Source organism: Mustelus asterias, chromosome 29 (assembly GCF_964213995.1).
Source record: "Mustelus asterias chromosome 29, sMusAst1.hap1.1, whole genome shotgun sequence".
NCBI classification, from domain to species: domain Eukaryota; kingdom Metazoa; phylum Chordata; class Chondrichthyes; order Carcharhiniformes; family Triakidae; genus Mustelus; species Mustelus asterias.
Window position 1 is genome coordinate 20,181,662 of NC_135829.1, and position 13,955 is coordinate 20,195,616.

Genomic DNA, 13,955 nt, shown 5'->3' on the forward strand with positions numbered 1-13,955 from the left:
TAACCCCTCAGCAACTTTATAAATGAGTTAATGAAATCATAAAGAAAGCAGCCAGGCCACAACTGTAGGGTGGGAATGGAATCCCTCTATGTTGCAGCATTTAACTAGAGAGGAAGTGGTGTGCTGGTAATGTCACTGGATTTAGTAATCCAGAGGACTCTGCTAATATGCTCCGGAGACACAGATCCAAGTCATAGAATCATAGAATTCTGCAGTGCAGAAGGAGGCCATTCGGCCCATCGAGTCTGCACCAACCACAACCCTACCCAGGCCCTATCCCCATGCATTTACTCTCACTAGTCCCCCATGACACTAAGCAGCAATTTAGCACGGCCAATCCACCTAAATTGACACATCTTTGGACTGTGGGAGGAAATCGGAGCACCCGGAGGAAACCCATGCAGACACGGAGAGAATGTGCAAACTCCACACAGACAGTGACCCAAGCCGGGAATCGAACCCAGGTCCCTGGTGCTGTGAGGCAGCAGTGCTAACCACTGTGCCACCGCGCCGCCCCCACTGGTACCTGGTGGAATTTAAATTCAAGTTCATGAGGACCTGGAATTCAAAATTTGTAATGATGACCATAAAACTATCGTCAAACTATCATCAATTGTGAAGAACCATCTGGTTCTCTAATGCAAGAAGCTACAGAGCATCGTGAATGAAGCCCAGTCCATCATTCAAACCAGCCTCCCATCCATTGACTCGGTCTGCACTTCCCGCTGCCTTGGAAAAGCAGCCAGCATAATTAAGGCCCCCAAGCACCCGGACACACTCTCTTTCATCTTCTTTCATCGGGAAAAAGATACAGAAGTCTGAGGTCACGTACCAACCGACTCAAGAACACCTTCTTCCCTGCTGCCTTCAGACTTTTGAATGGGCCTACCTCGCATTAAGCTGATCTTTCTCTACACCCTAGCTATGATTGTAACACTACATTCTGCACCCTCTCCTTCGTTTTTCTATGAACGGTACGCTTTGCCTGTATAGTGCGTAAAAACCAACATTTTTCACTGTATCCCAATACATGTGACAATAATAAATCAAATCAAACAGAGCCCTGAATATGTAATCTTTCCATCACCTCCTGGACATTAATTTTCATTCTGAACACCCCTTGGATGGAATAAGAGACACATCGTGCTGGGAGATCCAATCAAGATCAATACCTAATGCATAGTATAAAACAGCACAGAAAGAGGCCCTTTGGCCCATCACACTAGTGCCAGCCCTTTAAAAGGACTATCCAATTTGTAGCATGGAGTTGCAAATGTCTCCTTTTCCCAAGTTTTATCTGATTCTCTTTTACATTTACCATTCATAGAAACACAGAAATAGGAGTAGGCCATTCAGCCCCTCGAGCCTGCACCACCATTCAGTATGATCCTGGCTAATCATGCACTTTCAGTATCCCACTCCCACTTTCTCTCCATACCCCGTGATCCCTTTAGCCACAAGGGCCTCGTCCATCTCCCTTTTGAACATATTTAATGAATTGGCCCCAAGAGCTCTCCGTGGTAGAGAATCCCACAGGTTCACAACTGAGTGAAGAAGTTTTTCCTCATCTCAGTCCTGAATGGCTTACCCCTTATTCTTAGACTGTGACCTAGTTCTGGACTTCCCCAACGTTGGGAACATTCTTCCTGCATCCAGCCTATCCAGTCCCATCAGGATTTTATATGTTTCTACAAGATCCCTTCTCATTCTTCTAAATTCCCGGGAGTACAAGCCCAATCGATCCAGTCTCTCTTCATATGTCAGTTCTGCCATTCCAGGAATCAGTCTGGTGAACCTTCGTTGGACTCCCTCAATAACAAGAAGGTTCTTCCTCAGACTAGGAGACCAAAACGTTCGATCACTCCACTCAGTGGTATTTTGGAATATGATTCTTGAGCAAAGGGCTGCTTTGGAATGAAACCGCAAGCAAAAAAGTTAACTCAAAACTCTCCAACTGGTTTAGTGGAACTTGAGGGGGGTGTGAGTTAATTAGGAAGTTAGGGACAACAGGAACTAGCTGGAACCCAGTGAGTATTAAAGTCACATCCTGATAAGTTATCAGTTAAAACTATTAAGTTTCTCGAGACAGAAAGAAGGTCAACCAAGCTGTGATACAACCAGAAAGAATGCTTTCTATGGTGCATCTGTAAAAGTTGGGGAGAGTCGTAGTGGCATGCCAAATTTCATGCCAAGCAGTGTGCCTTAATGACTATCGGCCGGTGGCTCTGACATCCATCATTGTGAAGTGCTTCGAAAGGCTAGTTATGGCACGAATAAATCCAGCCTCCCTGGACTACCTGGATCAACTAGTTTGCCTACTGCTGCAACAGGTCCACAGCAGACGCCATCTCCCTGGCCCTGCACTCAACCCTGGAACACCTAGATAACAAAGACACCCATGTCAGACTCCTATTTATTGACTATAGCTCAGCCTTCAACACTATTATTCCCACGAAACTCATCTCCAAACTCCGTGGCCTGGGCCTCAGCAACTCCCTTTGTGACTGGATCCTGAATTTCCTAACTCACAGACCACAATCAGTAAGGATAGGCAACAACACCTCGTCTACGATCATCTTCAACACTGGTGCCCCACAAGGCTGTGTTCTCAGCCCCCTTATGACTGTGTGGCCAAATTCCCCTCCAATTCGATTTTCAAGTTTGCTGACGACACTACTGTAGTGGGTCGGATCTCAAACAATGACGAGATAGAGTACAGGAATGAGATAGAGAACCTGGTGAACTGGTGCAGCAACAATAATCTCTCCCTCAATGTCAACAAAACGAAGGAGATTGTCATCGACTTCAGGAAGCGTAAAGGAGAACATGCCCCTGTCTACATCAATGGGGACAAAGTAGGAAGGGTCGAGAGCTTCAAGCTTTTAGGTGTCCAGATCACCAACAACCTGTCCTGGTCCCCCCCATGCCAACACTATAGTTAAGAAAACCCACCAATGCTTCTACTTTCTCAGAAGACTAAGAAAATTTGGCATGTTAGCTACGACTCTCACCAACTTTTACAGATGCACCATAGAAAGCATTCTTTCTGGTTGTATCACAGCTTGGCTGTGCTCCTGCACTGCCCAAGACCGCAAGGGACTACAAAAGGTCGTGAATGTAGCCCAATCCATCACACAAACCAGCCTCCCATCCATTGACTCTGTCTACAGTTCCTGCTGCCTCGGCAAAGCAGCCAGCATAATTAAGGACCCCGGACCTTCTCTCTTCCACCTTCTTCCGTCGGGAAAAGATACAAAAGTCTGAGGTCACGTACCAACCGACTCAAGAACAGCTTCTTCCCTGCTGCCTTCAGACTTTTGAATGGACTTACCTCGCATTAAGTTGATTTTTCTCCATACTCAAGCTATAACTGTAACACTACATTCTGCACTCTCTCGTTTCCTTCTCTATGAATGGTATGTTTTGTCTGTATAGCGCGCAAGAAACAATACTTTTCACTGTATGTTAATACATGTGACAATAATAAATCAAATCAAAAAATGTCCTTAGTCTTCTGAGAAAGTAGAGGCGTTGGTGGTCTGTCTGAACTATAGCGTTGGCATGGGGGGACCAGGACAGGTTGTTGGTGATCTGGACACCTAAAAACGTGAAGCTCTCGACCATTTTTACTTTGTCCCCATTGATGTAGACAGGGGCATGTCCTCCATTATGCTTCCTGAGGGCGATGACAATCTCCTTCGTTTTGTTGACATTGAGGGAGAGATTATTGTTGTCGCACCAGTTCATAGAATCCTTAAAAGTACAGAAGGAGGCCATTCGGCCCATTGAGCCTGCACAATCCCACCCTATCCCATATATTTATCCTGCTAATCCCCCCCGAAACTATGGTCAATTTAGCATGGCCAATCAACCTAACCCGCACATCTTTCAGACTGTGGGAGGAAACTGGAGCACCCGGAGGAAACCCACACAGACACGGGGAGAACGTGCAAACTCCACACGGACAGATTCTCCATCTCTTTCCTGTACTCTGTCTCGTCATTGTTTGAGATCCAACCCACTGCGGTGGCGTCATCAGCAAACTTGAAAATCTAGTTGTAAGCGTACTTGTGAGACCAATAAATAAACTTTTGTCTGTCGAGCGCGCGAGAAACAGTGCTTTTCACTGTGTCCCAGTACATGTGACGATAATAACTCAAACCAAATATAATAGTCTTATTTATGAAGTGTGAGGCTCCTCTGCAGGGGTCAAAGGGGGTTTTGGGGGCTGTTTTTTGAGTGGGGAATGGTTATGGCTGGGTGTTGGAATCAGGCAGTGCGCTGGCCAGCCTGGCGCTGGGGTCCTCATTAGAGGCGCTCCCGGCAGCCCTCGCTCTCTTCTCTGGGTTGGAAACCAAGATGGTGGGTTCGCTGCGGCGGGGCTGGGAGGACAATCCGCTTCCATCCGCCCGCTGAACGGCCGCCACGGCTCCCAGCGGCGGTGCGGGCCGATCCGTAACTCCCCCGGCCATCTTTACTCGCCGATATTAGCTGGGGCGGGGGAGCGGTTAAAGAATCGGCTGATGGGGGAAGGGGACGCTGTGCCTTCCTGGGTTAACTGGGGAGGGTTCAGGAGATGCAGGGGGCGGCCTGTGAGGGAGGCCTCGGGCTTTCCCCGGCTGAGTCCGAGGTGGGGAAGCTTCACTTCGGACTCAGGCTGGGAGCAGCTTTAAGGCAAAATGTCCAGGCGGCTCTGTGGGGAAGCTGGAATTCTCCCTGAGCAGGTTTGGATGGAATAAATTGGGGCAAAACTATTCGTATCCAAACTTACAGCCAGAGGGAAAGGTAATTCTTGTACCTAAATGCTGTAGGATTGATATGGTTTGCCTGAAAAGGGTGATGGAGGCAGATTGGATGGTAAATGTAAAAGAGTTGCATCAACCTTGGGAAAAGGAGACAGCGCAACTAGATAGGCTGTCAAAGGGCTGGCACTAGTGTGATGGGCCAAAGGGCCTCATTCTATGTTTTATACAATGCGTTAGGCATTGATATTGTTTGAACCTCCCAGTGCAAATGTGTCTCTTCTATCTGAGGGGCTTTCAGTTTGAAAATTATTGTACAGGAGGTGATGGAAAGATTATATACAGAGCTGTGTTTGGTTTGATTTATTATTGTCACGTGTATTAGTATACAGTGAAAAGTATTGTTTCTTGTGTGCTATCCAGTCAAAGCGTGAAGTACATAGGGGAAATGGATAGGGTGCAGAATGCAGTGTACTAATCGCAGTTTGTAGAGAAAGATCAGCTTAATATATGATCGGACCTTTCAAAAGTCTGACAGCAGCAGGGAAGAAGCTGTTCTTGAGTCGGTTGGTATGTGACTTTTGTATCTTTTCCTGGTGAAAGAGAGTGTGTTTTTAAAAAAACTTGATTTATTATTGTCACATGTATCAGTATACAGTGAAAAGTATTGTTTCTTGCGCGCTATACAGACAAAGCATAATGTTCATAGAGAAGGAAAGAAGAGAGTGCAGAATGTAGTGTTACAGTCATAGCTAGGGTGTAGAGAAAGATCTACTTATGAGGAGGTAAGTCCATTCAAAAGTCTGAGCAGCAGGGAAGAAGCTGTTCTTGAGTCGGTTGGTACCTGATCGCTGACTTTTGTATCTTGTTCCTGACGGAAGAAGGTGGAAGAGAGAATGTCCGGGTTGCATGGGGTCCTTAATTATGCTGGCTGCTTTGCCGAGGCAGTGGGAAGTGTAGACAGAGACAATGGATGGGAGGCTGGTTTGCGTGATGGATTGGGCCACATTCACGACCTTTTGTAGTTCCTTGCGGTCTTGGGCAGAGCAGGAGCCATACCAAGCTGTGATACATCTGGAAATAATGCTTTCGATAGTGCATCTGTAAATGTTGGTGAGAGTCGTAGCGGAAATGACAAATTTTCTTAGTCTTCTGAGAAAGTAGAGGCGTTGGTGGCTTTCTTAACTATAGTGTTGGCATGGGGGGGGGACCAGGACAGTTGTTGGTGACCTGGGCACCAAAGAACCTGAAGCTCTGAACCATGTCCGGGATGTGTGGGGCCCTTGATTATACTGGCTGCTGCCCAACTTGTTTGAGGAAGCCAATGTCTTTGCATTGTAACCATCAAATAGCTATTAATCTGGGCATTGGCAGGAAGGCAGTCTGTGACAGGTCTGAAACCATTTGTGTGTTTTTGGCTTGCCTCGAGATGCAAAACTGCCTCCATTGGCCCCAGAACCCGAATGCTGGAATGATTTGTCAAACCATTCTCATTCCACAACCTGCTTTTGGATTGAGTTGAAGAACAAGGGTGGCCTTTCATAACACTTTGCCTCTCTCCCACTCAGGGTCGCGTCAGGACTAAGACGGTCAAGAAAGCTGCCCGAGTGATCATTGAAAAATATTACACCCGCCTTGGCAATGACTTCCACACCAACAAGAGGGTCTGCGAGGAGATTGCCATCATCCCCAGCAAGAAACTGCGCAACAAAATTGCAGGGTAAGAAATCTTATTTCCTCGCCAACCCCCCCCCCCCAATTCACACTAACTGGATCTAGTTGATGGGATAGGCTTGTGGGGCTGAATGGCTGCCTCCTGTTCCTGTTACACTGCTTCTGATAATTGTATAAAGTGATTGCTATTCACGTGTGAATGTAATGAATTCTGGAAAATCATTCACCTATGGCTTCTATACCCCGGGGGGGAGGAGGGGGGGGGGCGTGCTGAGGGCGTAGGCAAGTGTAGAAAAAGGAATCTGATGCTAATCTTTTTCTTGCCCAACCTTTAAACTTACACTGCCCTGGCTGCTTTCCCCCTTCTTCACTGGGCATGAGAGAAGTATTGAGGCGAATTGTAGAACATCATCTTTTAATCTTAGTTGGGCTTTGACTCGGGGACCATTCAGCCCATCATGTCTGTGCTAACTTTTTGAAAGAGCTATCCGTCCCATTTTGGGCGCCCCCACCCCAGTGGTAATACTTTTGTTTAATTCATAGAATCCCTACAATGCAGCCATTCGGCCCGTCTAGTCTACACCAACAATCCCACCTAGGTCCTACCCCCGTAATCTCACCTATTTACCTCGCTCATCCCTCTGACCTACGCACCCCGGGACACTAAGGGGCAATTTAGCATGGCCAATGCACCTAACCCGCGAATCTTTGGAGTGTGGGAGGAAACCGGAGCACCTGGAGGAAACCCACGCAGACACGGGGAGAATGTGCAGACTCCGCACAGACACTGGCCCAAGCCGGATATCGAACCCGGGTCCCTTAGGGGTGTTATTTTCAATTTGATTTGTAATCAAACCAAAATTCGGAATTTCCTTGATTTCTGCTGAACTTGTTGGCCTGGTTCACAAGCTGATCTGACGTGTCCGTGTTTCCTGACCTCCGTTTAAAGATGTGGCCAGTTATACCAGTATATCTGAGGGAGACCAGGAGGTGATGCTGCTCCCCTGGGCAGGAGGAGGAAGTTGCTGGAGGCCATTTTGAAGACAGTGGTACCTGGTTTTACTTTGCAGTGTTGCTGTCGACGGCTCTGACTTGTGATGTCAGTGGATGTCAGCGCAAGTCCGCGTGCACATATTGGCGGCCAGGTTGCGTTGATAGGAGTCATAGCGAGCGAGAAAACAAGAACAAAAGCTGCAGAAATCTGAAATTTAAAACATACTGGGCTGGCACGGTGGTTAGCACTGCTGCCTCACAGCGCCTGGGACCCGGGTTCAATTCCAGCCTCAGGTCACTGTCTGTGTGGAGTCTGCACGTCCTTCCCGTGTCTGCCTGGGTTTCCTCCGGGTGCTCCGGTTTCCTCCCACAGTCCAAAGATGTGTGGGTTAGGTGGATCGGCCATGCTAAAATTGCCCCTTAGTGTCAAGGGGACCAACTAGGGTAAACGTATGAGGTTATGGGAATAGGGCCTGGGTGGGACTGTGGGCGGTGCAGGCTGGATGGGCCAAATAGCCTCCTGCACTGTAGGGTTGTGTGTATATCCAGTTCGGTTGGCACCTTGGGAGAGGAGTTCTCTCTCTCAGCTCAGTTGTTACTGTTGGAGCTCGAGGTAGCTGTGAATTAGAGTGACCAGCTTGGCTGGAAGCTGGCGTAGAATCGTTTAGTAGCTTGTTACCACTTGTGTGGGTATAGAGCTGGGTACAGCAATGAAAATGTCCATTAACTGGTGTTTAATTTACCCAGGTATGTGACACACTTAATGAAGCGTATTCAGCGTGGGCCCGTCCGAGGCATCTCCATCAAACTGCAGGAAGAAGAGCGGGAGAGGAGGGATAACTATGTCCCAGAGGTGGGTTTCTCTTCAGTCTCTTCACTCACTGCTGGGTTTAATTTGAATGCTTTGAAATAGCAAGATTGGGAATCGTTTTGAAGACTTTAGACTGGAACTTGGTTGGAACTGGCCAGGGTAGTTTTCAAGATTTATATCCACTTGGAATGAAGCGAATCGCTCTGAACTTGAACCATAATTTAGATTCGGATTTAGAAGATCCTTCAGCCCGATTGGAGCTCACCCTTCCAGATTTACCAGCCCAGCTCTCACGCTGTGGCGTCGAAAGGAAGTGGGTTATAACATGGAGAATGAATTCTGTCTGCTGCCCTTCATCTGGGTCTTGGATGTTGGGCTGCACAATATCATATTGCTGTTCTCCTCACACACACACACACATCCCTTCAGTCCCGTGGCCTCTTGCAGCTGCCTACACAATGCATGTGGAAATACTGGGGTGGGCACAGTAAGAAGTCTCACAACATCAGGTTAAAGTCCGACGGGTTTATTTGGAATCACGAGCTTTCAGAGCGCTGCTCCTTCATCAGCGACCTGAGGAAGTGATGCGCTCCGAAAGCTCATGATACCAAATAAATCTGTTGGACTTCAACCTGGCGTTGTGAGACTTCTAACTCTACTCAACACAGTTGGAAGTCGGTGAGCAGAAAGTGCCGAGTCTGCTGGAATCTTCCAGTTTTTCGATTGATTGTTGAAGTTTCTCTCCTCTCAGACCTCGGTTGAGCGAGTGTACGTTAAGTATTTACGATCTCCACAATAAGGTACAGGCGCTGTGTCAACATGACCTGAGAGTTCGAGCACAAATAGTTAATGTTCGTCTCTGACAGTTGTACGATATGCATCCTCACTTATTTTAGCCGTGTTTCCCAGTGGACGGTGTACAGAAGGTGTCCAAAGCTTTATCGTGGAGCCAGCTACAGCAGCAACACATCGTGCTACGCAGTTACCAGCTCAGCAGGGAAACATTGATTAGATCTTTAGCGGGATTGCTGAAGGTTAGGTTTGGCCTCTCGATTAGCTCCGTCCCATTTTACATGATGATGTGTCCAGCACAGCACGCAGTGCGTGTGGAACCTGACATGCTGGTTAATTTATCCCCAGGCATTGTGCTTTGCACTTTATTGATTTAAAGTGAAAATTGTTTTGCATTTACATCTTCCCTGGCCTTGTTTGATCCTGTCCAATTGTGGAAGTGTCAGTTGTTCATCTCCAGCAGGGATTTTCAATAGCTGAGACTTAATAGAGGTTTATAAAATGATGAGGGGGATAGATAGAGTGAACGTTCAAAGACTATTTCCTCGGGTGGATGGAGCTATTACAAGGGGGCATAACTATAGGGTTCATGGTGGGAGATATAGGAAGGATATCAGAGGTAGGTTCTTTACGCAGAGAGTGGTTGGGGTGTGGAATGGACTGCCTGCAGTGATAGTGGAGTCAGACACTTTAGGAACATTTAAGCGGTTATTGGATAGGCACATGGAGCACACCAGGATGATAGGGAGTGGGATAGCTTGATCTTGGTTTCAGATAAAGCTCGGCACAACATCGTGGGCCGAAGGGCCTGTTCTGTGCTGTACTATGTTCTAGCTGGGTCAGTATAATTGGTTAAAGTCTGGCTGAGTTTGGGTCCTTTAATTGAGCTGTGACCAGTGACTAAAGGATTAATCGGGTTGGGTTGGTGTCTGTTACTTTCCTGGGGGGGGGGGGGTGCGCTGATGGGGAGAGTGCTTTGTATTTCTGGCCAGCTTCAAATCCAGGTTCCCTTGGGAGGAGGAAGCAGTTGTACAGTTTGTTTCACGCAGAGAGTGGAAGGGCTTCTGTAATTGACAGTTGAGTTTTGTATTGTGGTTACTGGTTGGTCAATGGGGCAGCTGCAGTGCACAGGAAGATCCCACAGCTGAGTTCTAAATCAGTGACCGAGTGATGTAGTTGAGGGAATGTGTGCTAGAACTCTCCTGTGTTTCTGTAGTGCCGTCGAGGCCATGTTTATACAGGCAGCATGGTCGGCACAGGCTTGGAGGGGCCGAAGGGCCTGTTCCTGTGCTGTACTGTTCTTTGTCCAACTGAGCTTGAGCTGTCATTTCAGGCTTTGGTCAAATACTTTGTGTGTGCCCTGGGTCAGTGGTGGGGGCCTGGACTCTGATTGTGTGTGTTCACCCACTGAGCCAAGCTGCGTGAATCATTGGTGAAGATTGTGTTGGGTGGTGTGGCTGGTCTGTGCTGAACTCTTGTCTCCCTGCGTGTGTTCCAGGTTTCCGCTCTGGACCAGGAGATGATTGAGGTGGACCCAGATACCAAGGAGATGCTGAAGCTACTGGTGAGTGACAAGGAGGTTGCTGTTCCATCGTGTTCCAAATTTGTCCTCTGTTGTTTGTTGAGACTAAACGCCTCCAGAGGTTGGAACATGATGCTGTGCAGACCGCTCGATATTCTGGTGGAGGGAATTCACGTGTATGCCAAGTGTACTTGATTGAAAAGTCATCCTGGTGGCGTTGGTTCAAGTTGGCTGGGTTCCTGTTGCTGTTGGAGGGATGAAGCCACTAAATCCTCATTTAAATGGCCCACTTAATATTCTTATAAAATTGTTCTGACTTCCATTAGGATTTGGGATTCTCCTCCATGTAATTTTATATGTTATGAATTAATATGTGAAGTATGTCCTGTCGTCTTCACATTCTCTCTCCTTTGCACTGTGACTAATTAGATCCTACTCGAGTAGACAAGTGAAATAGTGGCTCGGAACATTTGTGACTCCTGTCTTTTCACCAATTATTTATTTATTCGTGTCACGAGTAGGCTTACATTAACACTACTATGAAGTTACTGTGAAAATCCCCTCTTTGCCACACTCCAGTGCCTGTTCGGATACACTGAGGGAGAATTTAGCACGGCCAATGCGCCTAACCAGCACGTCTTTCAGACTGTGGGAGGAAACCGGAGCACCCGGAGGAAACCCACGCAGACACGGGGAGAACGTGCAAAGTCCACACAGTGACCCAAGCTGGGAATCGAACCCGGGTCCCTGGCGCTGTGAGGCAGCAGTGCTAACCACTGTGCCACCCACGGTGAGGGGGGAGTTGAGTAGCCCACACAGCTGTGGTTTTCTCCAATCATATTACTGCACTGACCATATTAATGTGATCTTCGGTCACCAGGAACCAATCTGGCATTTGACAGATCTCGGGCATGCCGAATATAAAGTCTTTGTGCCTCAGAGTTTTCAAACAGAGGCTGAGTAGATAACTGTACATTTATATCGATAATGCAGAGTGCATCGTGCTTCAGTCCGGCAACACTGGGAGATAATTTTGTTGTAGGAGTGTGTACTCCTGTAATCGTTATAAATTTCTATCTCCTTCCCTACAACAGCGTGACTTTTCCAGATGGGAAGATGTTCTGTTCTGAGATTACCAAGTATTCAGCCCAAGGTTTATTAGTTTTCAGATTAGACCCATTGGCAGAACCAGCCGTGTTTGTGAGAGTTACCTGGGCTCCATAGAGTGCAGGTGGTCCAGTATCCGTCCAGTCTGGGATGCAGATACACAGTGAAGTTAGGGCAGGCTTGCTCCAGATTCAGGGATTGGTTTGATGTTGCAAACCTGTTTGACCCCAGTATGGATGCGCAGGATTGCTGCTGTCTATCCAGTGCGCTCCAGGTCTCTACACTGCAGTTTGAGGTGTATGATAAACTCCGTATAAATATGATCTGGCGCTCCGCTCGCTTCATGCTGAGGCATTGGGAAGAATTTTGCTTTTCAAACCAAGGAATCTAGCCCATTTTCAACTTGTGCTGACTTCAATTAATTTTAAATAGTGTGAGGTGGCACAGTGGTTAGCACTGCTGCCTCACAGCGCCAGGTACCCGGGTTCGATTCCCAGCTTGGGTCACTGTCTGTGCAGAGTCTGCGCGTTTTCCCCGTGTCTACGTACTTTGATTTCTGTTCGGGCTGTTCCCCCCTCCTTTTGGGGAGCTGCCCCTTTTACTTTGTCCTGACTTCATCTGAGTTTGTTTATTTGGTTTGACCTAAAAAGAGGGCAAGGGTTTCCTCCGGGTGCTCCGGTTTCCTCCCACAGTCCGAAAGACGTGCTGGTTAGGGTGCATTGGCCCTGCTAAATTCTCCCTCAGTGTACCCGAACAGATGCCGGAGAGTGGCGACTAGAGGATTTTCACAGTAACTTCATTGCAGTGTTAATGTAAGCCTCCTTGTGACACTAATAAACTTTAAAGTTTAGGTTCATTACTGTTTTAAATTAAGACTAATTCGTCAAGTTAATCTTGTTTCTTTGAGCGTTGTTTATGGGGTTGTTGGTTGGTGTCTGGACTAAAGCAGTGCTTACTGCTGCTTTACTCTGTACTGTAGCTCAGTCCGGTTCCACAAGCCCTACCATCTCATTCCCACTCCCTCAAATAGAGGCATTGCCGACATTGTGTAATTTTACCCATGAAGGACGTCCAGGTTTGGATTAAGATCACATTTAATTCAGGACTCAGAGCTCAGGTTGTTTGACCTACTTTCAGTCAAAGGCTGCGTTTTCTGAAATTGCTTCTGTGTTAAGACGGAAGGTTGGCAGTGGTTAAAGATTGGCCAGTGTGCACAGCCTGAGATAAAAAGTTACTGCTATCCTCAAGTCCAGGGCAGGAGGCACAGGTTCCTTAGGCCGCACCTTCCAAACCCATGACTGCTACCATCTAGAAGGACAAAATCAGGAGATACCTGGGAACTCCTCCACCTGCAGGTTCCCCTCCAAGCCACTCGCCATCCTGATTTGGAAACATCACCGTTCCTTCACTGTCGCTGGATCAAAATCCTGGAACTCCCTCCCTAACAGCACTGTGGGTGTACCTACACCACATGGACTGCAGCGGTTCAAGGAGGCAGCTTGCTACCATTTTCTTGAGGGTAGTTAGGGATGGGACAATAAATGCTGGTCTAGTCAATGACCCCCACATGCTGAGAAAGAATAAAGCAACGTCTTGGGGGGGCTTTCTGGGACTGGTGGAGTGGACAGAATTAATTGTTCTTTTAACTTCATTGTCGATGTGAGTGTGTGTCTATTTTTAATTGAATTCAAGCCCCCCTAGCGTACAGCATTGTCGACGGCCGGTTCGATTGAAGGTTGCCTTACTGGTTCAGCAGTACCTGTTAGTGAATTAACCTGTGTTTATCTGCCTGGGGTTTAATGTGTTTCCCTCTCTCTTTTGCAGGACTTTGGCAGCTTGTCCAATCTGCAAGTCACACAGCCTTCGGTAGGAATGGCCTTCCGGACTCCAAGAATCTAAAGTTATTTGTACCACAACGTTCTCTCATTAAAAAAAAGACAAAACCGCCCTGCTCGTTCGTGTCGTTATTAACGTTCCACTTGATCGATCATCCCCCTTGTGACCCGCTGGACATTGCTGTGAAGTGATGAATGGGGCTTGATATGAAATGCTGCAAGCTGATAGCTGACTGCTCACAGGTAGCTCAGTGACTGTAAATCCTGATTACTAAATCTTATAACTCTCACAGGGGAGTTATTCCTTTTACTTATACGTCAGGCAGGTTATTGCTTATTGAGGAATTCTTATTGGGGGGAATGTTAAATCAGAGATTCCTGCAGTTCAGATTGGAAATTGAGATTTGAATCTTAATATATGGTCCCTTGAATTCGATGGTGCACAAAAATAGGGTTCATAGTCGTACAGCAGAGAAAAG

General features: G+C 47.3%; 1 protein-coding gene across 1 annotated transcript; it reads left to right on the plus strand.

Moving 5' to 3' along the window:
* The first annotated feature begins 4,295 nt into the window (after positions 1 to 4,295).
* LOC144480441 (small ribosomal subunit protein eS17) lies at positions 4,296 to 13,586 on the plus strand. Its single transcript, XM_078199872.1, has 5 exons — positions 4,296 to 4,362; positions 6,311 to 6,462; positions 8,157 to 8,262; positions 10,511 to 10,576; positions 13,466 to 13,586. The coding sequence occupies exons 1-5, from the start codon at positions 4,360 to 4,362 to the stop codon at positions 13,538 to 13,540; spliced, it is 402 nt and encodes a 133-aa protein (XP_078055998.1). The 5' UTR covers positions 4,296 to 4,359; the 3' UTR covers positions 13,541 to 13,586.
* The last annotated feature ends 369 nt before the right edge of the window (positions 13,587 to 13,955 follow it).